The sequence below is a fragment of the Patagioenas fasciata genome, chromosome 5 (assembly GCF_037038585.1).
Source record: "Patagioenas fasciata isolate bPatFas1 chromosome 5, bPatFas1.hap1, whole genome shotgun sequence".
In the NCBI taxonomy this organism is placed as follows: domain Eukaryota; kingdom Metazoa; phylum Chordata; class Aves; order Columbiformes; family Columbidae; genus Patagioenas; species Patagioenas fasciata.
Genome location: NC_092524.1, coordinates 931,183 through 956,077, shown reverse-complemented (window position 1 = coordinate 956,077; position 24,895 = coordinate 931,183). Strand labels below are relative to the sequence as shown.

The 24,895-nt window shown below is 53.2% G+C and overlaps 2 protein-coding genes and 1 long non-coding RNA gene across 3 annotated transcripts; 2 read left to right on the top strand and 1 right to left on the bottom strand.

Annotated features, from left to right (window-relative positions):
* Positions 1 to 51: 51 nt before the first annotated feature.
* KNSTRN (kinetochore localized astrin (SPAG5) binding protein) lies at positions 52 to 4,791 on the top strand. The gene is made up of 8 exons (XM_071808689.1): positions 52 to 193; positions 1,180 to 1,312; positions 1,463 to 1,522; positions 1,752 to 1,851; positions 2,961 to 3,075; positions 3,385 to 3,446; positions 3,597 to 3,671; positions 4,367 to 4,791. Exons 1-8 carry the CDS (start codon positions 130 to 132, stop codon positions 4,496 to 4,498), a joined length of 741 nt encoding a protein of 246 aa, XP_071664790.1. The 5' UTR covers positions 52 to 129; the 3' UTR covers positions 4,499 to 4,791.
* A 120-nt stretch (positions 4,792 to 4,911) lies between these two features.
* Positions 4,912 to 18,803, top strand: IVD (isovaleryl-CoA dehydrogenase). Its single transcript, XM_065838969.2, has 12 exons — positions 4,912 to 5,072; positions 6,807 to 6,896; positions 8,468 to 8,519; positions 10,404 to 10,573; positions 11,631 to 11,724; positions 12,147 to 12,283; positions 12,717 to 12,813; positions 15,016 to 15,109; positions 16,294 to 16,375; positions 16,721 to 16,825; positions 17,394 to 17,466; positions 17,596 to 18,803. Exons 1-12 carry the CDS (start codon positions 4,920 to 4,922, stop codon positions 17,727 to 17,729), a joined length of 1,281 nt encoding a protein of 426 aa, XP_065695041.1. The 5' UTR covers positions 4,912 to 4,919; the 3' UTR covers positions 17,730 to 18,803.
* A 3,291-nt stretch (positions 18,804 to 22,094) lies between these two features.
* Positions 22,095 to 24,552, bottom strand: LOC139827982 (uncharacterized). Its single transcript, XR_011739130.1, has 3 exons — positions 23,977 to 24,552; positions 23,348 to 23,469; positions 22,095 to 23,143 (listed from the first exon to the last, which is right to left on the bottom strand). It is a non-coding gene; the product is annotated as an uncharacterized lncRNA (long non-coding RNA).
* Positions 24,553 to 24,895: the final 343 nt, after the last annotated feature.

Here is a 24,895-nt window from a genome sequence, read left to right as displayed (position 1 = left end):
CACAGCCCCGCGCGCACTGCGCCTGCGCGGCCGCTCCGTGGGCGGGGCCGGTTCTGCGCACGCGCGGAGCCGTTTGGCGGCGGGTTCGATTCAAACGGCGGCGGCGCGGGAGCAGCGGGCGCGGCTGCCATGGACGGGGAGCCCTCCCGGATCCCTGTGTACAGCGGGCCGTACCGCGGTGGGCCGCCCGCAGGTGCGTACGGGAGACCTTGCTCTGCCCCGCCGTGGGGCTGCGGGGGCCCGAGGTGCGGGGGGAGCGGTGTCTGTGAGCGAGATCCAGCGCCGCCCTGGCCTGTGCTGCCCGTCGCGGAGCCCAATTACGGGCTTTATTCAAGTGTTTTGTCTGCATTTAAGGCTTCGGTGAACGCTTTTTTTGGCAAGGGCGCCTCTCTGGGCAGAGCGGGTGTTTCTGGGCCCCACGGGCGGGTCCGCTGTGCCGAACAGCGGCCTGGGGGCACAGACCCTCCCCTTCCATCGGCCTTGGAAACCGCCGACTGCATCTCAGACGCGTGGGCAGCCAGGCTTGGCGTGAAAAACACGGGGTGTTCTGTATCGGGGGGAGTCCCTGTGTTGCTCCAGTGTAGATGTGCCTACGGGTAAGTCATTTGAAAAATGCTCAGTTGGAGTGGGAAATAAAAACAAGCTTCCTGAGCCCACTATGTGAACAAAGCTTTATATACTCAAACAGCTGTGGTTTAAAGCCACATAAACATTACATAGAAAGCTAATTTTCTGCAGTGTTACTTTAGAACTGTAGCTACTCCTAAGAAGTGAACTGAAATATAAAGTTCCCTGAACTGAGAGTTTTGGGCACGCTGGATTTGTTTTGCTTCCCGTACCGAGCAGCGTTGCTTGGATCCCTGTGCCATTCTGGCTGCTTGATGTTGACTCCTACTTTATTATCATGCCTACGTTACCACTTTCAAGCTTTCTCTCATTAGTGCCAGCCTGGTAACTATGTTTTAACAGTCTCCCACCTGAGCTATCTGTGGTTTGGTCTCGGCCCTGTATCCTCGGTAAAGTGTGAAAACTGCCCTTAGCTGTCACTACCTAGCAACGTTCTAGCAAGATATAGCTGTGATTTATCTCAAATGGAAGGTTTAAGAGACCCAGCAGTTCTGTGTATCATGGTGATCTCTTGTAGACTGTGGTGTTTGCATTGTTCTCTTTTTCTTGCAGAATTGCAACTGGCTTTTTCTTCAAAGAAACAATGCATCAGCAAAACAGCAGATGTAGAGTTCAGCAAAGATCCCAACTTCAACTTCGGCTCAAACGCTCCCGCGGATGGTGTCTTCAAAGCCACGAACCAAGGGTAAAAGAAAGTAAAATATTGATGCATTTATTACTTGGCAAATGTCTTAAAGGTGGCTTAGCATTTTGCAGATTTTGTTAAACTAACAGGCTTGGTAACCTGCCAGAACGCAGTGATCTTCTGGTAATTGTCTTTTACCTGTCTTTTAAGGTTGCCTAAATCTGCCAAGAAAGTGGAACCGCCCTCAAAGAAGACGGCCACAAGAGGAGGGTATGTTTCCTCTGATTCTTGTTAGTTGCCCTCAGGCAGCAGTGTTCCCTCCTGGAGAGTTATGAGGAGCTCTCACCCATGTCCAGCTTTCTTGCCAAGTTTGCTGATTAAAGCTCTTGGTCAGAAACAAGAACAAGTGCTTCCAAAAAGAGCATTTTTGTGAAATTAAAAGAAAAGGTGTGTAATACTGATATTTTTGCCCCGAAATCTTTGATGTTTGGCTCTACAGAACTCTGAACAGATACAAACTAGAAGCAGAACTGAAGACCAAGAATCAACTGTTAGAAACAGCCAAACAACAGCTACATTCCAGACTAACAGGAGCACAGGTAAGGAAGGGGGTGGAAAAATAAATAAATCATGGAGTAATTCTTATATTCTGATCCCTACAAGGTCAGATCAAAGGATTGTCTTGCTTATGTTTCTTCACATGCTATTGTGTCCTATTGTGGCTTAGTCTTTTAGTGTCTTTGTGTTCTCCAAGTTTTTTTCCCTGTCTGCTCCGCACTGGGGAGATCAAACCTGGAGTAGTGTGTCCAGTTCTGGGCTCCTGGTACAGGAGAGCTGTGGACATACTGGAGAGAGTCCAACAAAAGGCTACTAAGATCATTAAGGGACTGGAGGAAAGGCTGAGAGAGCTGGAACTGCTCAGTGGATTCTGTTTCTAACAGATTTGAGTTTCCTGAGTCAAGCTCAGGTTCAAAATTGGCACCTCGTTATTCACCACCTCTAGCAGATCACTCTAGGACACAGCACAATGTCTGTCGCACACAAGAGGCCCTACTGGTACCTTTCAGCTGTAAAAACTCTTATTTCCTAGTTCTCGACCAGTTACCAATCTGTGAGATGATCATTCCTCTTACCTCACAGCTTGATTTCTTTAAGAGCCTTTGAGACCTCCTACGAGATGCTCAAAAAGCTCCTGACACTATCAGCCAGATCACCCTAATCCACACATTTATTGATTCTCTTGAAGAACTACATTCCGCTTGCGAGGCTGATCAGCTTATCCCATTGCCTGGCAATATCTGACCTGTGCAGGGAATAATGCTGGGGCTTAAAGGTTCTAAGATGCCTTGTTCTTCCGAATGTTTATATGCTCTTCAGTGCATCAAACTCTTGCATTATTGATATATATGAGAGGGAGGACAAGAAAATATATGCTAGAACTGCCTGAAAGGAATTTCTCTTTAGGCTTGAGTTTTTCTAGTGGTTGCTAGGAGATGTGGATGTGATAAATGAATTAATCCTGTCCCAAAGCAGGAGTAAAGGTTGGCAGCAGACTCCTTTGCTGTGGTGGTAGAGCCAGAAGGGCAAGGTCTGATTCTTGGTGCTAGTGGAGCACTTGTTAAGCCATTAGCGTCACACTCGGTTACTGACTAATGAGAAGAAAATCTCCTGGGAAACTCGATTAACTTACAACCTGTGTTAATGACAGGGCATGATAAAGGATTTAAAGGAGGAGAATGAAGGCCTGGTACAAGAAGTTGAGAAACTGAAGAAATTTCAGGAGACTTGCATGGTGATTTTGGAGAGCAGAAACATTGATCCTGGTAAGGACTGTGCCCTTCACGTGCTGTTCTGGTACTCATTCTTCAGAACACTTTTTTTTTTTCCCTGTTGTGACTGTTGTAAGACATCTGGGTTCTTCCTCATTACGGAAATGCTGCTGTAACTCCAGGGCATATATTTTTTTTCTAGCTTAAGAGAAGAATCTGCTTCTGTAGTAGGTCCTGTCCTGGATAAACTTTGAAAATAATTTAGTCTTTCTTGTTGTAGAAAAATCACTTTGAAAAGCTGTTTGTACTTACAAGCAAAGTTATCAGTATATTAGAGGTTCACTAATGCATCTCGTAAATTAGTTACAGGCAACAACATTTTGGAGGAGGAAGAAAAGACACAAGAATTGCAGAAGCAGACAACGGTAAGGAAGCTTTGAAATGGCGCTGGGAGTTCAGTGGGCTTTGAGGAGTCTGTGTGCTCTGCTGCCCTCTTCTACTGATGCTGTGCAAACAGCTGCTGAGATTTGCATTTATTGGTATGATATCAAACTATTTTCCTTTTGGCTCTTCAGCTGTTAACTGGGAAGCTCATAGAAGAGTTGAGGCTATTTAATCAAACAGCTGCAAAAGAAAAGGAGGCGCTTCAGGTAAGACTGACTTTGTTTTGGACTTAACCAGGTAATGAGCACTTGGTGCTGAGTGAGATCCAAAGGTTATTTTGCTCCTCCGAGTGTTGCTCCATTCTCCAAGTGAACTAGACAGTGAAAGCCTTCAATATTGCTCCTTTTTTGTTGCATGTGCATTAAGGAAACTGTATGTGTTACTCCTCTCCTGCACAGAGGGCTGGGACAATGTTAATTCTCGGTCATTTCCAATTGAATTGTACAGGACTGAACATGAAACAAGGCAGGAGGTGAAGGTGCTGTCAATGAGTGACTGCACCGGTTCCAAAGCGGAGATGGAGGCAGTGCTGGAAACGGAGCAGTCTCTGCAAGCACAAGCAGCTTCAATAATAGTCTATATACTGACCAAAATCGCTATTCAATTACAGCTCTACAGTTCTTTGTAAGAAGTTTAAGAGCTAATTTATTAAATCAGTATTATATAAGACTTCCTAAACTTTGGTCACAGATAAATTGCCATATTCCTCAAGGAACCAAGCTAAGACACCCCAGTCAGGCAAGACTAATCTTAGTTTAGCTGGTAAGACCCTGCTGAAGAGTTCAAATGCTTTAGCAGGAGCTGCTTTAGAACTTGGCTTTGCTGCTCAATAGTTTTTGTGTTTGTAAAGTGTCATGGAAAGACTTCTCTAAATGTCATGTGCACCGACTTCTTCACGCAGACAGCGATGGCCCAGTGGAAATCTGCGGAAGAAGAGAGGCAGCAGTCCCTGGAGAAGCACTCCTCCTTCCAAGCGGAGATTAAGGAATGCTCAGCAGTACTAGATGAGCTGGAGCAGCTCCTGGTGATGTGAGACACAAGGACGGGACTGTACTTTTTTTTGATGTTTTACTCCTACTTTGCAAACCTAGTTGTTATGTCTGGTGGTCTCACCAACGCACAGGTCGCTGCTCTCTGGGGGACAGCACCAGGATGGATGGTGGGGGAGCACAGCAAGGGCTGCTCACCTGTGTCAGGCACTTGTTGCTCGTCCCCACCTGCCGGGCCGTGCTTGGGACCCTCGCACCGGGGAACTTCCCTCACCGGGGAGCCCTCTGTAGGCTTGTGAAAATTACTGGTTTTAACCCATTAAATGTACTGGAAGGACGTGGACACTGTCATTTTTCCCTGCGGCGCTGCCCTCTGCCTCCCTCCTCCTCCCGGCCCCCCCGGCGGGGCGGGGCGCTCCCCGGGGCCGGGCCGCGCCTGCGCTCCGCTGCGGGCCCGGGGCAGCCATGGCGGCGGCGGCGCTGATCGGGCGGGCGGCGGTGAGCGCGGGGCTGCGCGGAGCGCGGCGGCGGCAGCAGGCGCTGGGGCTGCTGCGGCGGGGCTGCGCGGGGCTGCCGGTGGACGACACGGTGAACGGGCTGAGCGACGAGCAGCGCCAGGTACCGCGGGCCGGGGCTCCGCCGGCGGGCCGCGCTGCGGGGGCGGGCCGGGCCCTGGGGGTGTGGCGGCCTGAAGGGTGGTGATTGGTCGCGGCCGTGGAGAGCCAGCCTATCCCCGGGCGCGCAGTGGGGGCGTGGCGCGACTGGTGGGGACGCACCCGGGACACGTGTGCGCTGTTCCCAGCGGGAACCGGGAGCGGGAACCGGGAGCGGGAACCGGGAGCGGGAACCGGGAGCGGGAACCGGGAGCGGGAACCGGGAGCGGGAACCGGGAGCGGGAACCGGGAGCGGGAACCGGGAGCGGGAACCGGGCCCAGAGCAAAGGCAGTTCCAGCTTGCTCTGGGTTTTCCTCGCCGGAGGAAGGAGCCTCTGTACCGTGGAACGCCGCATGACGAACCGTTCGCATAAACAAGTTCCACTGCGCTCGCGTTGGCGACCGTATTTCTGATCAAACAGGCCCAAAGAAACAGATTAATTTGGTCTTGTCAAATCCTCCCAAAAGAAGGGTTGCAGCTCTCCTAGCTTGTTCTCTTCCCAAGGGTGGACCTAAAGCTTTAGGATAATGGTTCTTGGCTTTGCTGTTTTCTCCTGTGTTGAGCAGCAGCCCGGTGCTGGCCATCACAGCACTCACTGCCTGCTGCCCCAGGGTGTGCGGCAAGGGGGGTCCTCAAAAGGCTTGGTCCACACAGGCTTCTGCCAATAAAACCCTTTTCCTTGGTGCTTCTCAGGTCTGGAGCTATAGCCTTACTTAAATTATGACGATGCAAGCATACGGATATACAAAATAAACTTATTCTTGCTTCTTTCTTACTACAGAACTATTCTTTGTCAGGCTTGTGTTCGTGGTTTATGGCCTTATCAGCCTGAATTAACTTGTTGTTTCTTTGTAGTTCTACATTCAGCAGGTGTAAGAGGAGAATATTCTCGTAGTTCCTATCTGTCTGGTGCAAAAGCTAAAAATGGGACCAGAAATAGATCTTCAGCAATGGTAGTTAACCGTGAATTAGGAGCACTGTAAGCGTTACCAGCTGGCTTAGGCTGGGAGGGATGCCTGTCCGAGTCCGTCCCTCCATCTCTCATTGATTTCGATTTTGTTGTTGTTGTTATGGTTTTAAGTTTTGGTTTGTTTTTTTTTTTTTAAGCTTTATGGTCAAGAATATATATATATATATATAAAAGTAGGTTTTCAGCTTTTTAGATGTAGAGAATTATTTTGAGGTTTTTAACACTTAGATCAACAAGCATACACAACTTTATGGAATTTTGCCTCTGTAGAAAACAGTGGGATAGCCAATGTACTTCCAGTTTGATGTGCCAACACCTTCAATTAGTAGGCATGTTTATTACAGGCATCTGCATATAATTAAATGAAACTGTAAGCAGCTACTGGACAGGGATAATCCATTGTAAACCCTGTTCAGCAGCTTTCAAAGTTTCCTGACCAAAGCCATCCCCTGAAACCCTGGTGCAGGCAGTAGTTGAGTAACATTATCTCATTTGGGGGCAGACTGTTAAGGTAAAATGCTGAGAGGAGCTTAAGTGCATCAGTATTTTCTCTTTAAAAGACTAAAGGATCTTTCATGTGGTCTTACCGCCAGTGACCTGAAACATCGGTTCCCTTCTCGTCTTGTGCTCTGGCTTTGGGATCCTGGCGTCGCCTGGCAGATGCTAGAGAAGGTGGCGGTGTACTGATGAGATGTAATGTCTGTGTTTCTCCTCCTGTCTCTTCCCAGCTTCGGCAGACCATGACAAAGTTCTGTCAAGAGCATTTGGCTCCAAAGGCCCAACAGATCGACCAGGAAAATGAATTCAAAGGCATGCGGGCAAGTATTTCATGTGTGTGTTTGAAACAGGTGGTGCCGACAGCCTGTCTGTGCTTTGATCTGTACGTTCATCCAGACAGAGGGTCCCCGTCCACAGCACAGGAACACGTGCATTAACTTCTCAAACTTGAAAGCCATAGAGGAAACAATTTTTTGATTTCCTGTTTCATCTTTTGTGAACAACTTCGAGCAACCTGGGCAGAACCCGACCAGCATCAAACTGGAGAGAGAAAGATTGATAACGGTCGTGTTTGGATCCTCATCGTGATATTTGTGCCTCGCTCTGTTCAGACTCCTCCTCTAATATGTGCTTTGTATTCCATGTAGGACCCTTTCTTGGGCATCTGAGTTTCCTCTCCAGTTTGTTGTGGATGTATTGTGTGCAAATGCTGAAATGTGGGGTTTGACTGTTGAACTGAAACTTGCCTTCCTAAAACCCCAACAAATTCTGTGCCAGGGGATGGCTGGATTGATGAAAATGAGAGATCCTGCTATTGGTTTTCATAAGCTCCACAAGACTTAAAAAGCCCGGAACATCTGCTGGGCTTCCCGGAGCTCTGATGTTGACATTTCCAGGGATATATGCACAGCTTTGAAGTTCGGTATATGAATGTGGTCTGGCACACCAGATGTCATCCAGAGCTGTTGAACAGTGCTTTTTGAAGTCTCTGGAGACGATTCACTGCTAATGCTTGTCGCGGGCCGCTGGGGCCGGCGTCTCTGTGCCCCCCGTGGCGTGGCTGTCGCTGCAGCGGCGGCGTTGCCGGAGTGAGCAGGCTGGGGTGACAGGCACATGGAGGGGTCGGGTTGTGCTCCAGCGGGTGAGCTTTGCAGCTGAGGTGTCCGGCTCTGCAGAACTAGCGTCTGCTGTTCGAGGTTGTGTGCTTCAGGGACCCTTGTGGATTCAGCTCCATTAGCTTCACGAGCCCAATGTGTTCGCAAATTCCCTGCTGTGGTCACCTTTTCAAACCTCTCGGCTTTACTTACCAGTTTGCTTTACTGGAAGAGTTAAATTGCCAGCTAATGGCAACTCTTCTAAGTGTTTCCAGTGTTTCAGACATGAATACCTTACACTGAATCCACTGTTTGCAGCAGCCGCAGGCTGACAGGCTACGCAGTGCTGCCAAAGCACGGTGGCAAGAGTGCATGAGGTAAAATGCAACGTCAGTTTAAGTCATAACATCCTCTATTATTTTTAGCGAGAGATAGTATAGGAAAGCCTAGAAATGCAGGTTTTAAATTAAGGGAAGGTTTTAATTCGACAAAATTTTCCCTAAGCTGGGCAATGAGTTAAATCTCACGACCTGTACTTCCAGAATGAAATTTAGGCTTTGTGACTTTTCACTGAATGCAGCGGACTGCTCCCATGTGTATCATAACGAACGTCTGTTAGTCCGTCTGGGTTCTGAGTCCAAAGGCTGGAGCTGCTGCAGGAGGAGCAGGTATCGGGGTGTTTATCTCTGAGATGTCACAAGAATGAGGTAAATTGGTGTGTCTGGTGAGCCACCTGGGCACACTTGTGCTGCCGGCCTGAGTGCACTCTGGAATGAGTCCTTGTTCTGTGCTTGCAGGAGTTCTGGAAGAAGCTGGGGGACCTGGGAGTTCTGGGGATCACAGCTCCGGGTAAGTCTGTTCCCACCCTTGCCTGCTGCTGGGTGACCCTCCAAACCACAGAGGCACGGCTGGAACTCGCGGGTTCGAGCAGCCCTGTCTGTGCTGGGACATCCAGTTGTCCAGAAGCTCCTATCCTCTTCTTTTTTAAAAACTCTTTGGCAACGTTTATATTCCTCACTGAATCTGAATCCTTTTTCCTCGTTAGGACGATAACAAAATGGCTTTTACAATTTAAAAGTGCTGTTCAGAAATGGTTCCTCCAGATATAACGTGTGCAACTCAGCCGTGATTGCGCTTACGGAGCGTTGGCTGCAGGTTTTGAAGAAAGGGAGCTAGAGATAAAAGTATCCTAGAACAAACATCCATCTCTAATAGAAGTTAGAGCATAAAACAATGCTGTGAAAAGCTGTGATAACGAATGGAGAGCTGACCACATCCAACCAGTCAGAAGAAAATCAGGGTAAATCTTATTCAGCCTTGTCCAGGTTGGTTGAAAAGTGTTTTGATTAATGTTATAGATGACTGGGGCTGCTGTGGTCATGCTGAATGCACTGACGCAGTGTAATGAGGAGAAGCCCTTAGTGCAGAAAAGCGGCCAATGGGGCCTTTATTTCCCATCGTAAAGTCTGTGTTTCTAGATGTGCGTCTGCAAAGGCTTCTGCAGAAGCAAGCTGAATAGCAATGCGTTGAAATAAAGCCTCTGCGGCCCTTTCAGTGGCGCTGAGGCTGCTTGAAAGAGTCTCTAGTTCTGCTTTCTTTCTCTTTACTCTTCCCAATTTACTGCTGCTCCTGCTTTTTCTTGCTCTTACCTTCTTTCTTCTTTGATGTTGTGCCTGAGGCTTACAGCAGTTTCCCACACTATAAATAAGCCATCCCCTCCTGAGTCCTGTCCTTTTGGATTTCCTCAAAGATTTACCTCTAAAACCCTCCTGTGCCCGGCATTTTCTGCCTTATTTTTGACTGTATAGCTACGTGCAGCTTCTTTACTGGCATCGGTTTTGTTGGAGGAGGTGGAGACTGGGACTTAGGACGTGAAGATAATGGGAAATCTTACGAGGGCCCCTGCTCAATGGAGTGGCATGTTTGGGCACCAGTGCATCGAGTCTAGAGAGGGAGCATTTTAAATAACAGTGCTCTTTGTTTTCTTTTTAAAACTAAGGAAACTATGTTGGTTTGATGTGATTTTCTGTTTATGTTATAAAGAGCTAAGTTAAGAAATGCAAATAGGTAGAGATATATACATATATATATATATATAGGTGTATTTATACTTGCTGTCAGCTGCTCAAGGCCATTTTGCATTTCTCAGCCTTCTCTTTTTTCCCGGCCTTCAATCTCTACCCCTGGTTTAGGCCCAGCTCAGCGTGCCAAGCTGGACTCCCAGTTACGATCATCGTGCGGCTCCGTCTCACTTCGTCCTCCCTAGAAATCCACATTCTTGCCACTGCTGAATTGCAGCAGTTACACTGATGGCTCATTCTCACCCTCAATCGGCCACCCACCAAAATGCCGGTCTCCTGCACATTTGTGGGCTTAGAAAAGTCCCTAGTGCCCCAATTTTGAGCAGTTTGAGGATTCCTCGCTTGTCTGGGGGTCCTTGTGATGACAGACATGCGTGGACTCTACCAGTTTTGCCTGGGTTCCTTTGTCCTCTCGCCTAATAGCGGTTACCACTTTGTCATTTAATCTTTGTGATAACATTGAGGTTGCACGTAAGGGTGGCTGACAAGGACTCACTGTTGTGCAAGTGTCGGTAGCATGTTTTAGATGCATCCTTGTGCATCTTACATGGGTAAAACTGTGCTGTACAAGTATTTGATGAAGAAATTAATAACGGCGTGTGACACACTCCGTGGTGGTTAACGTGGGGTTCCTCTTCTCTTCTCTTTCCAGTGGAGTACGGGGGATCTGCTCTGGGGTATCTGGACCACGTGCTGGTGATGGAGGAGATCTCCCGCGTGTCGGCGGCCGTCGGGCTCAGTTACGGGGCGCACTCGAACCTTTGTATCAACCAGCTCGTGCGGAACGGCAACGAAGCCCAGAAAAACAAGTACTTGCCCAAGGTGGGGAACCTGGAAACAGGATCAGTGTCTTCCGCGGTGCGAGCATTTTAAGCCAACTTCAGTGACCCAGCCTTTGGGAAATACTGTACTTCCCAAACTTGCCTTTCTCTACCTTGTTAAGTTTTGTCCTGTTAATCCATACTGAGCTCAGCCTGTGCCAAAGTCCCAGTCTGCAGACAGCGTAGTCCCGCTCTCTGGAACCCTGTTACTAAACGGGGCTTTGAGGTGACCCTGGATGATATTGTTCCAACTTCCCAAATTGTTTTGATGGCGGTCACCGCTTTCCTATTTTATATTCCTCATTTCTCACTGCCCAAATGCTGGGTTTGCCTGTGCCAGTTTGCTACATGTGGAACTTCCTCATGGTCTGGGACGTTGATGTTTGTGACTCCAAAGCACATTAAGCAGATTTCAGTGTTTAAATGCATGGAGAAACTGAACTAGTATGTTGAATCCCAGCCGCTGAAATTATCAGCAAAATCATCAGCGCAGGAAACTTGATTTAAAGTGCATGCAAACCCAGTGTCCCTTCCTCAAAGCACTGTGCAAACCTGCTGATATGTAACGCTGGGTTGTCCTGGTTGCTGCTCGGGTGTATTGTAATGCCCCCGTTCACTGCCTTTCAGTGAGATGTGCAATCACTTCAGTTCTCACTGGGCTTGGCTCATGACAGACTCCTTCATGGTGCTGAAATAGTTTTGAGCAGATCAGGAAGACTTCTGTAGAAATGCACCGATGGATCACGTTGGTTGAACACCTCTCTTAAACATTGAATCTGTTTTTTTGAAAAAAGGAGCTCAAAAGGAGGAGAAGGCAGATGAAAGGACACAGGGAGAGGAAAAAGAGGCAAGGGAAAAGGGCAGGATGAGGGAGCAGGGCAGAGGAGGCAAGGGCTGTGGCAGGGCCTGGTGTGAGCAGCCACAGAGGGTGTCCAGCGGCCACCGCTGCCAGCGCGGGGAACAGGCTGTGAGAACATGGCTGAGCCCTCTGCCATCCCTGTTCAGCCCCCTCGCTGCCCTGCGCTCCCTCCCTTCCTTACATCTGTGTTTTCTTGCAGCTCATCAGCGGGGAGCACATTGGAGCCTTAGCAATGAGCGAACCCAATGCAGGGTCTGATGTTGTGTCCATGAAGCTGAAAGCAGATAAGAAAGGTAAAGCCCGTCGTGTGCTGCCTGTAAGTCCAGACTAACCTCCTCAGCACCACTGAGACACGGTGCTAAGGCTTGGCTGTACCGGGCCACGTTTGTGGGCTTGTGCTGCCCCCCAGGAGACTGAACGGGAGATAAACTGGGCAGTGAAAACGTGAGGTGGACAGTTGAAGGTCTAAAAGTGAACTGACAGTGGTGGTGGAGGCCGGTGGTGCTATGGAACCAGTGCCACGTGCCTTAGTTTGTCTGGTGTTCGTTAAACTGTCTCTGGACTCCAGAAATGAAGGAAATGAGTTTTCTTAAACTTGGGAAGGATTTGTGCATGCTGTTTGTGGGGTCTTAGAGAACATTCATGGAGGTAAATGGTGCGAGGATGTAGGCGTTGGTCTGTTGTGAGCTGACAGGTTGCTGCTCTTTGCTCCTAGGAGACTACTTTGTTTTGAATGGGAACAAATTTTGGATCACCAATGGGCCAGACGCAGATGTTCTCATCATTTATGCTAAAACCGATATTAATGCTGTTCCGGCCTCCCGAGGTATAACTGCCTTCATCGTGGAGAGGGTAGGTTGAGTCATTCCCACATGCTTATTGTGGTGGGGCTTTCAAAGCTGATTCCTTAACCCGAAGTGCCTCATTGAGAAGCCATATAGTTTTCTTTCTAGAACTGTCAGCCGCTTGTTGAAGGACAAGCTCTGCCCCGGTGGCGTGGTGAACTGCGCTGGCCGCTGGGCACACCTGGATTGTGGCAGCCAAGCCTGTAACCAGTCTTTAGGGCTAGAAATATAGAGAGAACAGATGAGATTCTAATAGAAAAGGGCTTGCTTGTGGCCAAAAATGGTCAGATATATTGGCAGCCTTGTAAATATGTCCTATTATCCCATTATCTATCTTTATGGGGTCTTCTTTAAGGCGAGACATGAAAGACATCTAGTGATTTAATTTAGTCTGTCAGAGCTGAGATGTGAAATGTGGTGTCACTGTCCGGACCCTGCAGGGAATGCCGGGTTTCAGCACGGCCCAGAAGCTGGACAAGCTGGGAATGCGAGGGTCGAACACCTCTGAGCTGATCTTCCAAGACTGCAAGATCCCCGGTGAGTTGGGTTCAGCGTGCGCCTGCGGGTGCCCTCTCTTGTTGGTCAGATGGATTGGATCGCTAACTAGATCCGTGTTCAGCTGTGACCTGGTTGTGTGCTCCCTGAGCAGGGCAGTGCTGGGTGCCGTGAGGGCACGTCCTGTGTCGCGTCACTCCCGTGTCACCCTCGTGGGCCTGGCTCCTCAGCGCTGCCGTGGGCCTGCCCGAGCCTTCTGAAAATCTCATTCGTTGCCATTAGAGCTCCCCATCTGCAGTCACTAGAGACTATGCAACAGGCGCTTGGGTCGCCTGTAACATTTCTGAGCTCTTTTGGGGCCAGGGCCTGAAAAGGACCATCCTTCCCCTGGTAGGCAGCACAGCACAGCTGTAATGGCCACTTTTGTTACTCCAGTGGCTGCTGTTGCAGATGGAAAATCCGCAGACACTATATAGCAAGTGGAGAAGATGCCTTATCTGAGCTCATTAAAATCCTAATTGCAGATCTGCAGAGCAAGTAACTCTCCTGCTCCACCAAAAGCTGCTTTGCAGCGAGCGGAAGAGTCAGCTGCAGTCTGACATCGCTACCTCTATTGGATCCTTCCACTCTCAAATCGGAAGGGCCAGCGCCCGAGTCTGCAGATCATCTCCTGGGCAATCATCTGTACAGGGCAGCGTGTTCTTACGGCAGTGGGATTTCCGTTTGCCGATGGCTCGGAGGAGCACATCGCTGCGGTGTTCAAAGTGAACACGCTTTGCGCTCCGGCCATTAATGCTGCCTCTGATCTTCTGCCGTGGCAGCTGAGGCGGTGTGGTGCCATTTCAGCTGTCTGCGGGGTCCTGCTCTCAGACCAAGCCGGCCTCCAGCACTGAATCCCATTCCACTGGATGGGAGCATGCTCAGCCTATTCAGACCTTTGCTAGCTATGAGATGCCATTACTTGTGAGCAACTTTTGCGCTTCATTATTACTGATGCTGATATTTGTGTTCTAAAAGTAATGTTTGCTATTAGTATTCTGGTCTGTGGGACTTTTGAGCCTTTTCTGAGAGCCGTGCTTCACTCTTCTTCCTTTTCCTAGCTCCAATATCGCGGTGAAGGCCCTGCAGAGGCTGCACTTCTCCATACACCACATCACCATGCTCTTCAATGAGCAGACAATGCGCTCCATGAGCTTCTGCCACTGAAACGCAGGCTGTTGATTTCAGGAGTCTATTTGCATGTGTCCACAAGTGCTGTCTCATTCTCACTTTGTGTATCACGCCTCTCAGATCTCTCGTGATCAAAGCCTGAAGTGGATGTTATTTCTCCTACGTGGTGTGATCGGCGGATGATCTCTGTCTATCCACAAAGCACAGCTGTTAGGCTTTACGTTCTCCCCTGGTTGTAAGAACACAGCCTTGCTGCGATGAGCCTTCTGTTCCTGCTTCTCCTTTTATAGTCGTTAACATCAGTGTGTGCTTTAGATTGTCCCAAAGCAAAAGGGTTTCTTGAGGTTTTTTCCTCAGCCCATTATCTGATGTGGCTATTTTCCTGTTCCTTTTTCACAGAAGTAATGCTTGTCTTTCAAAACATTTATTTATAACAACTACCTTATTCTGTTCAACCCCCTTGCAGAAGGGGGATAATGACTGTTCAGGTTCTGTAGTCTTCAAGGACTGATCCACATCCCTCCAGCCTGCGATAGCTGGGGAGCTCAGGCTGCTTGGCGGTGTGAGCTCTGGGTCCTGTGCTGGGAGTGCTCAGAGGTGACCCACGGGGATCAGACAGGATTTACATCCACTTTGAACACACATTGGGTGGTAACACCGTCAGTTTGGCTTAGATACAAACTAATGGGGTGGTGGAGGGGGCTCCCAGTTTTTCCTCCCAGGCTATTAAGCCTCTGATGTTTGTTGCTACGAAAGCTGAGCTGGAGCATCTCTGGAGAGCACCTCACACTTCAGAAAACAGAAAAGAGCATAGCGCTGATTCTAGATGCACTCTATAACCCTTTACTGCCTTCTCCTTTTTGGCCTTGGTTGGCTTGAAAAGCCATTTGAGTGGGAGGGAGCGTAAGTATCAAAACTCAGAGCCTGCCAGCTGGTCCCGAGTGGTTGAGGGACTGAAAAGAAAGGGGAACAGGACTGAAAGATTGAATCCTCTCCCCAGCGAGCCCAGGCCCTCGGACGACAGCTAATCTGAGCTTTGCACACCAGTGAATCACTTTCCTTTGCCTGTTGCAGCTGAAAACGTCTTGGGGACAGTGAGCAAAGGAGTCTACGTCCTGATGAGCGGACTGGACCTGGAGAGACTGGTGCTGTCTGGTGGGCCGCTGGGGTAAGGGGTCGTCGTCTTGTGTAGATGGCAAGGCCAGAAGGATCCTTCAGGAGCACCTACCCCGGTGGGCCTCCAGCTGGGGCTGCACCTCTCTGCTGGGTGCATCTTGGACGGAGAACGGAGATATTGGGGCAGAGAACAGGAAAGCGGGGCTGGAGGAGGTGGCTGGGGCAGAGCCGTGATGGAGGCAGGAGCAGGACACCCCGCGGCGGCTGGTGCTGGGGGCACCCCGCGGCGGCTGGTGCTGGGGGCACCCCGCGGCGGCTGGTGCTGGGGGCACCCCGCGGCGGCTGGTGCTGGGGACACCCCTGCTCTCCCAGCAGCCAGGGCTCGCTCTGCCTCTGCTCACCTCCTCCTTTTCCTCTCCTCGCATCTCTGCTCCTCATACATAATTCTTCCTGTTTGAAAGCATCCGTACGTGCCCTGTGAGGGGCAAGGGGTAGAAGCAGCAATGCCAGAAAGGGAGTTTGCTGATCTCTGCGTTCCAGTGTAGCGCAGGCCACAGAGCGTGCTTTTGAGAATGCTGCTCTTGATGCAAATGTTTCTAGGGATGGTAAATCTTTCTTGGTCCTCATTTGCATGTTTGCATGTGCCTTCCTTCGGGAATAAGCAGTTCCTCATTTGTGCTACTGATCCCTTAAAGTCTAAGACGCCATCCAGACCGTCACACAGAAGGACCGCTGGACCGGGTGAAGGGTTTATTCTTCGTTTATTCAGTCACTAAGCTCCCCAGTAATTATTTTTACCCTACAGTCCTCTTGCCCTCCCAAGCGATCTCTCTGTGCTGAGCCTCCTGTGGAAAGACCATCTTCCACGGAGCAGAGGGAGGGTTTGTCACCCTCACTCGTGCCTACGCTTGTTTATGGTATTGGCTCCTGGAGTTGTTCTTCTCTGGAGGTGCGGGACAGCACAGACTGTCCTGCCTGCAGCTCTGGGAAAGCTCCTCAGCCTTTCGCCTCCATCCCTGAATTAAGCAGGTGAGGCCTTACTAGAGAACGTCCCCAATGAGCGAGATGTAGAGCGCTGGGGAGAAACCGGGACATTTGGATTTTGTTCTTAGCAGTGTTTGAGTGGAACTGTAGGAAGACAGCAGCGTATCATTTTAGGGACGAGAACCTTTTTATTATTTGTCTGTTACTTGTTCTGTTGTCTGCCTTTTTCCTCCATATCTGTGCTTTTCTTAGGATCATGCAAGCTGTTCTTGACCACGCAATTCCATACCTACATGTAAGAGAAGCATTTGGACAGAAAATTGGCCACTTCCAGGTGAGGCACGCAAGGAATTAGTTTTGTCATCTTGCTTGTTTCCTTTAAAAGCGAGAAGACAATGAGCTCCGTGGCGGGAGGTCTTCGTGCGGAGTTGCCTGGAGGTTGTGCTGGGGCTGCGGGATGTAGTGATGTGCGAGAAGGTGAGAGGGTCTCACTGTCGGTGGGTGACACGTCACTGCTGGCCGTGACGCCTGGCAGTCTGTGAGCTGACGGAGCCTCCAGCTGAGTCCGGGTCTCCTCATTTGCCTGGTTTCTGTGGGACAGCTTGGGGAGCGCATGGTCTCCAGCGCTAGCGCAGATCATCCTCCCCTCTCATGTCAATGTGTCTCCTGCCACTCGCAGCTCATGCAGGGCAAGATGGCAGATATGTACACGCGGCTGATGGCGTGCCGGCAGTACGTCTACAACGTGGCCAAGGCCTGCGACCGGGGGCATTTCAACGCAAAGGTGAGCTCGTGTCCGCCAGATGCATCTGCTGGGGAGTGCTCCTCCCTGTGCCCCCGGCTCGGGAGCAGGGGGGAGGTCTGGGCTTTGCTTCTCGGGGTTCAAATGACTCCCTCACAGCACTAAGTGCTTTTGTTTTTTCTTTTCTGCCCTGATGGAAAAGGAAGTCAGGTTCTACAAGGCAACGGATTTAGCAGGATCTGTAGGTGTTTATTAGAAACCAGAACACAAAGCCCTGGCTGTTGCAGGGGCTGTAGCATCTTCCGGGGGTGTTGTCATCTGTCACCTCTCTTGAAGAGGGGGAGCGAGTGTTTAGCAGTTGGAGCACAGAGCCCCGCATCCCAAATCAGATGAGATCGGTCTCCCGTGGATGTGATGTGTGTTTGTGGGTGACACCAGCTGCCCTGCTGCACGCCTTCCTTGCTGGCAGGGAATGCTCTGCCTTTGTGATCAGGTAGTTCGGGCTTGTTAGCGCATGTCTGTACAGCAATGGAAAGGTCAGAGCAAGGCAGAGACTGGAGGCGGGCAGGTGCCACCTTTGCCGAGCGTCACCATTGTGCCTCTGCCTTAGGACTGCGCTGGAGTGATCCTCTATTCGGCAGAGTCGGCCACGCAGGTGGCTCTGGATGGGATCCAGTGCCTGGGTAAGTCACGGGCAGGGCTGTTTGTGGGACTGATTGCTGGAGAGAGCCAAGCGCCGTGCGAGGGCCACGCTCCCTCCCTCCCGCCCGCGCTCACACCAGAGGGGGGACTCGGACTCCTTTGTGTTGCAGGTGGGAACGGTTACATCAATGACTACCCCATGGGGCGGTTTCTGCGGGACGCCAAGCTCTACGAGATCGGCGCCGGCACCAGCGAGGTGCGCAGGCTTGTCATCGGCAGGGCGTTTAACGCCGCTTTTAAGTAACGTCCACCCGTGGAGAGGCGGCTCCCTGACCACCGCGAGGCCTTTGACCAGAGAGGCTGGAACGCACAACTCCCTTCTTTTCTTTATCTTCCTGCTTTTGAACGTGGGATCATCACCTGCGGCCTCTGTTCTGCCTGCTCTGTGAGCAGATGCTGCTGGGCTGGGCTCCGACAGGGAGAATCCGCTGGTGCCGTGGCAAGACAAGGGTCTTTTCTCCGCTGGTGGTGGTGCTGATTGATCCCGTTCACACGCCATCCCCACGCTCAGCGTCGCAGGGCGGAGGTTCACCCGGGGGATGAGCGGCCACCGGAGCAGGCTGCTGAGATGTGCGCCTCAAACAAGAGCACAGAAAGTCACCCCCCGCCCCAAAAAATGGACAATGAGGGAACAATTTTGTTCTTTTAAAAAAACCCACCTGAGTGCCATTAAACAGCGTTTAGCATAGTACCACTGGAAGGTGACATTTCCCCGTGTGACCTTCTGGTGGGATGAATAACTTCCATTTTGGGACCTCGACACCAGCGCCGTCGTGGGGGTGGCTGTGAGGAGCGCTCAGCACCCTGGCTGCACACGCGGTGTTTTAGGTGGTGATCCCAAAGCCTCGTTAGAACGCCACATCTGTTTCTTTGCATCCTTCCTTTCCCATTGCTGCCTCTTCTGGAGGTTTCTGAGCGCGGCGCGGGTCTCGCTGTGCTGATGGAGCCCCGGGGCCGCCATCCCTCGCTCCGCCAGCAGCTGAAGTGTCAGCCCCGCATTGTGACACCCGTGAATGGGGCGGGCGGGAGGAGGGTGCCTTTTGGGGCTGGGGTTACTTGGTTTGTTGCTGAAGGTTGTTCTTTTGGTGATGGCACGAACTGGCGCTCCACCTTGGCTTGCCTGAGAAGGCAGAGCGAGCGCGGCGGGATCTGTGGGTGTTTTCGGTGCGTGTTATCTGCAGCAAATGGAAGTTTTTACCTTGCCTTGTTAAAGAAAATTGCAGAGTAGACTTGCCAGCCTTGAAGAGTGAATCACAAAGACAAATTGGCCGTTGTAAATATGACAGAACAATTAATTAAACAGTTGCCATGCAGTCAACCTCGCAGCAGTTTTAACAAAAGTGAGATTAAAGCTTTGTGTGTGTTGTTGTAGGTGACATCTGTCCACACTCGGTGACAGCAGACTAATACGGAATTTCAAAAAGCCACAGACTGAAGAAAATTTCACCTCGAATCGCCAGGTTGATCACCAAGTGCTTATATGAAAAGGTTGTAAAACGTCTAAAGTCCTGGTGGCAGTGGCTTCTTCCCAAACTCCGTGTTTGTGCAGCTCCGGCTGCGGCTCTGGAAGGGTCCCAGGGTCTCTTGGTCAGCCTGGCTCCCTGGGTGGAGGTGGCAGGGAGCAGAGCTGGCTCTCAGGAACCTGTCAGTGGGCTGCACCTGGCAATGCTTGCGAAATGCACTTCGCTTGCATTCTCACTCTAAATTGCTGTGGTTGCTACACCCCGGTCTAGTGTCCAACACGTATTGGAAACTCACATTTTATCGGTGTGTGCTGCATCTCTTTAATAGGGGAGTCAATCCCTGCAGCTAGAGGTAGAAGGGATCGCTGTCGAACGCATCGCAGGGCAGGGCGGAGGGGGAGATCCGTCCCTCCCCAGCGGGTTTGCTGTGGGGTCTCGGGCGCTCCCGCAGCAGCGCTGGCCTGGCAGAGCTCCGGCTTCCCCTGCGCCCAGCGGCTCTGGCTCTCTGAGAAAAACTGGGGAGGACTCGCCAGGGGACAAAGGTTTAATCTTTATATGATACCCGTCAAATGAGCTTTGGCTGGGTGGTCCATGCTCCTGGGTGCTGTCTCAGCAGAGACCTCGGCCAGTCCCCGCCACAGCCCTTCTCATCCCTCCCCCCTCTTCATCAACCAACGCTGCTTTCCCCAAACTCTCATTTAAAAAATAATATGCTTCTAGTGATACATCTGGGCTGTGCCTCGGGCCTCCTCTGGAGAGCAGCAGAGCTAATAGGAGAACACGCGAGGACACGAGCTTACCGTGTCTGCTCTGAATCTGTAACAGGAACGGTCCTGACCCGAGCAGCCAGTGCTGCTGGGGCGGGAAGCGCTGTTTGGTGGGCTGGGATGTGCTGTTTGCTGGGGCGGGATGTGCTGTTTGCTGGGCTGGGATGTGCTGTTTGCTGGGATGTGCTGTTTGCTGGGGCTGGATGTGCTGTTTGCTGGGATGTGCTGCTCCTGCCCCAGCTTCCAGACCCTCCTGTGTTTGCAGCTGCCTGGTTATGGAGCAGAGAGAGCCTGGGGAGCAGAGGGAATCTCTCATGCAGGAAGCAGCGAGTTCATTTTAGCAGCGTCTATAAAGCATGAGGTTTTTGAACGATGCAGCTTCATAAGGAAGCGTCTTGGAGCTTATCAGGAACCCAGAGGTGCTGCCTGTCCTGGGACAAGCAGGGCCCAGAGCGCGCACCCAGCAGAGCCCGCCAGCACAAGGAGTTTCGAGGTGCTCCCAGAGTTGTTCTGTGTGCACAAAGCATCGTCCTGCAGCAGCCGGGCAGTTTGCACGCGTTAGCGCTGCGTTCGCTTATCGAAAGCAGAAAAGCTGCGCTGGGTTCCCGTGCTGAGGCTGCTGGGCACCCCGCTCCGGTGAGTCATTTCATTTCTCTCTGTGTGCGACCAGAGCTGCTCCGCAGCTGGTTCCCGTGGGCTGGACAGCTGATGGAAGAACAGCCAGCACGGTGTCCTGCAGGGAGCGGAGCTCTGCCTGGGTTTGCTCTCTGACAGGTGAATTTTGCAGCTGAGGGCGTTCTGCTGAGCAACAGCTCCGCTTGGAGCTGGGGACGGGCTCGCCGCGGGGTCCGGTCAGCTGCGGCAGGGTAGGTGTGCGAGGCCAAGGCTTTCGCAACACAGAGCAGGTTCTTGACTCGTTTGGAGCCCTGGATGGGCAGGGAGGTCTGGGGTTCCTGCATGGAGGCTGCAGCTCCGCTCCCTTCCAGCTCCTCAGCTGCACAACCGAGCTGCCGTAGTACCCAGCATTGGCGCGAGGGGACTTGTTCGTGTGCTTATCGATGCCCCTTTGCTCTGCGAGGCCTCGCTGGAGCTGTTGGCAGGAAAAAAACGGCTTGTCATGGAAAAACTGGTCTTGTGCTGAGTTACGGTGCTACCAGAACAGGTACTGAAATGTGTTTGATGCAGAAACTCATGTAGAGAGGGAAGGGGAAGGATGGAGCAGAGAAGGTGGGCTGTAACATCTCTGGTGTCCGGCCTCATGCTCCTCAGGGCAGGTGGGACCACGGCTCCTCCAAGCCATGCCCAGCACTGGCGTTTAACCAGAGGCCCATGTTTGCAGGGATGCCCACAGCGTGGTGTTGGCCTTATAAGCCTGCCAAGGACATTTATTGTAATGTACGTCTGCAAGGTAAAAACTGCTGTGGAGGGTTTGTGGGCAGCGAGACCAGCTGCGCTTTGACCGCAATGGTTTGAAAGGGAGCCGCGCGTGGGGCTGAGCTGGGCGTGAAGCCGATCTCATCGGGTCCGGCGAGGTCAAACCTCGGGGACGGGGACCCGTGCTGGAGCAGCACCCAGGCAGGGCAGTGCTTGTCCCCACTGCTTGGCAGGGACCTGGGAGGTGCTTTGGGGGTAAAACCACTCACACGCGTCCTGCCGGGGCTGCCGTGTGGGGTTTCCAGGTCGATGCGTGGCTGCAGGACCCCCTGCCCGCTCCCAGCACAGCCCGGTGTCCCCGCTCTGTCCCCAGCGCCCACCCCAGGGGACGGCAGGAGCTGTCACCCGCTCGAGTGGCAGCGGGGAGCGTGTGCGCTCGTGTGTGGCAGAGGATGCGGTTTCTTGCCTGTGGGGCAGGTCTGGGAGGGGAAGGGAAGGGAGGCTCTGGTAACCTCTGGGGAGGATGCTGTTTCCCTCCTGCAGCTGGCTTTGCTGTGCCGTTTCAGTACAGGATGACACATAACGAAAGTGTCATTGAGTCTTGTTTTCACCGTTTGGAGGAGATGTGCTGAGGCCAAGCCCTGCGATGCTGCCCGAGCATCGTGCAGCACGTTGCTCTCTCCCTGCTCGCAGAGCTCCGCACCCCTCCTGCTCCAGCACCCCTCGTGCAGGGAACTGTGCGGCACCCGTCCTGCTCCCTGTGGGATTCGGTGTGTCTGGGCTCTCACTTGCGTTGCGGCCACCCCCGGTGCTGCCGGCAGAGCTCCCTGCGGTTAGACGCGGGTGACGGAGCACAGACCTGCTGCCCTGTCACCTCCGTGCTTCCCACGCGTGGGTGAGCTGTTCCTGCCATCCCCGTCCCGCGGGCAGGAGCAGCTCCCGCTCACAGCCGCGCTGCCCGCGCAGCAACGCGCCCCCCGCCACAGCCCCGCAGGACCTTAGAAAGAGGTTTCTTTTCCATTTATAAAAGAATTCACAACTGTGAAGAAGGAGACAAAAAACATTCTTGAGCTGAGGGGACAATATTGTGCGAGGGGGGCCCGGGGGAAGCGGGATTACTGCAGCGCAGCCCGTGGTCGCACCGCTTACACCTGCTGCTTGCTGAAAGGCTGATGCTGAGCAACAAGCAGCTGATGCTGAGGCCCAGTTGTCGGCCTGAATGGGAGGAAAAAAAGCCTCTGAGGGTTGCGTTTGCCAAAGGAAATGGCAGGAGTCCCATCCGTGGGCTGGAGGAGGGAGCGCTGGCGCTGGGGGACAGGAGCCGGCTCCCTTGGGCACGTGGGGGTCTGGGCAGCCCCAAGGTGTGGGTCTGGCTGCGGATTCATCATTCCAAAGGGACTGGGGAGAGATGGGGTGATCCTGAACCCCTGAGGAGCGCTAACTCTCCCCAAGCTGTCCCGCTTGCTCAGCCCTGACGGCTGCGGTGGGCAGGGTGGGGGTCACGTCCCCCATGAGACTGCAGCGTGAGGGCTGGGGTGGCACTGCCACCACCCCGCGGCATCACCCGGGGGGCTGAGGTGCCCGGATGGGAGCCGGGATCTCGGGGCTGTAGGACGAGCACTGAGACACCCTACTCAGCACTTACCCATCGGAACGTCGCCTTGACCCGAGCGAGCCTTGCGCAGAGCGGGGCAGAGGGGCAGCGCCAAGTTTCCGGAGGGTGTTTCGGGGCTGAGGGCTCTGTAGGAGCACGGCCCCTCCTGCACGGGGACGGCTGGCGGCAGAGCTGGGACAGCCCCGCCGGAGACCTTCCAGCCCTGCAGAGCAGCTGCCCGGGGAGCGGCGGAGGCAGCGGGGGGTCTGCCAGCAGCTCCCGGCGTCTGCACGGCCAAGGCGGCTGCACCGCGGGGATGCTCTTCTGGCCGGGAGCCAGCCGGCCCGTGCCGGGCACGAGGAAACGCTCAGCCCCTCTCCTCTCCGAGCCCATCGCTGGGCTGAAGAAGCTTGAAGGCCCCAGGGAAGCAAAAAGCAGCAGCCAGCGGGTGAGTCCGACACTGGGAACGAAAGCAAACAGTTATTTTTCAGCCCTGCCGTTGCTCCCCTTTGTGCCCCCCAGGGCTCCTGGCTCATGCTGCTGAGCCCCAGGAGGCTGTTACAGGGGAGGGGAAGGGGGAGCTCAGTGCCCTGCAGCCACCCCTGCGACGCTGCCTGCGTGGGAGAGGGAGAAACGGCCTTTTGCTCCGTCACACAGCCCTGACCTGGTTATGATGCCCGGGGCCGGTGCCAAGAGCGGGTTAAGGAGGGGGTGCAGCCCCATGGCCGTGGTCATGGACCCCCAGCCTCCTGCAGAGCTGAACCCCAGCACAGCAGCAGCCCGGCCCTGCAGAGGAGCCGAAAGTGCGATGAAAGAACAAGCGCGGCAGCAACGCTTTTCGTGTTTGATTTTGCAGGTCCTGCCCTTCTTGTGGTGGCTCCCTTCCGGACCCATGAGATCGAGACGGGGGGGAAACAGCTGGTAAATCAGCGCAATGCTGAGCCGGGTCCTGCTACTGGGGATCCAGCCCATGCAGGAGCTGTCACCAGTGTCACCACCCCTCTGTACGCCCAAGAGGTGGGTGAGGCTGGGGCTGCCTGTGCCCTGAGCCCCGCTTGGCTCTTCCTGGCGCAGGTGTAGCATCGGGGCAACCCTGCTGAGGATCGCGTGGCTGTAATTCGGACCAAACCCCCCGAGCCGAGCGGGGCTGCTGGCGGAGCGGCGCTGAGCACAGCCCTGGGCCAGCAGCCCCGTCTGGCTCCGCGCCTGTGCCACACGAACGAGCGCATCCACGTATTGATGTTATTTATGAGCGCTGGGCCGGGACGGGTCTCGTCCAGCTGCTTTCCAAACCTGTGCACAGGGAAACCCCTCCGCGACACCACGGAGACATCGCCTGTGTTCCAGGGAGTCCCGGAGCCCATTCACAGCAGGATCTTGCAAAGCAAAAGCAGATTTCGCAGTGTCCGCAGCCGCTGTCCTTGCACAGCTCCGCCGCTGGGAACGGGCTGCTGGGACAGCCGGACCTTTGCCCCGGCCTCGCGCAGCTGCCCCTGCTCCTCAGCCTCCCCCACAGCACAGCGTTTGGGGTTTGGTTTAAAACTTGTATAAGGGGGGAGGTTTGAGAAGCGAACCCAGGCCTGAATGTGAATCTGGAGCCTGCTTCTAGAGATAAAAGGGCGTTAACGGCACTTTCTGTCCTGCAGTTTCACGGGGACCCGCTCCTGCTCCCCATGTGGTCACGCTGGCTCCTGTCCCACCGAGGGATCCCGGGGAGCAGCCGTGCCCGGGACTCGGTGCCGTTGTCCCCCAGGGAGGTGGCTGCGGTGGCAGCAGCAGCAGAGCCGGAGCCACCCACCCTCCTTTCCGCTGACTCGGCACAATTTGGAAAACCGGCTCTCACCGGCGGCGCAGCCGTCTCCCTGCAGCTTTCCTTCCACCCGCCTGCTTTTGTTATTAGAAAATCCCTTTCATCTCCACGCGTCGATTTTCTCCGTTGCAGCAGCGCCCGGCAGCCGCAGGCAGGGTCAAACCCATTCTGCCCGGCGCCCTTTGCTCGCGCAGCAAAACCCCAGCGCCCGCAAACCCCCCGAGGCCGCTGCCGGCAGCACGGGGGGTCCCCTGCTCCGAGCTGGGTGTCCTCGGGCATTGAGCCACCTCTGCTGTAGGAATCTCCGTGTTCGAGTTTGCGCCCCGAGGCGGGGTGCCGTGGTCGGAGGGTTTGCAGCGCTGCAGATCTCGCTGCAGCGAGCCCTGAGCAGGCAGAGACAAG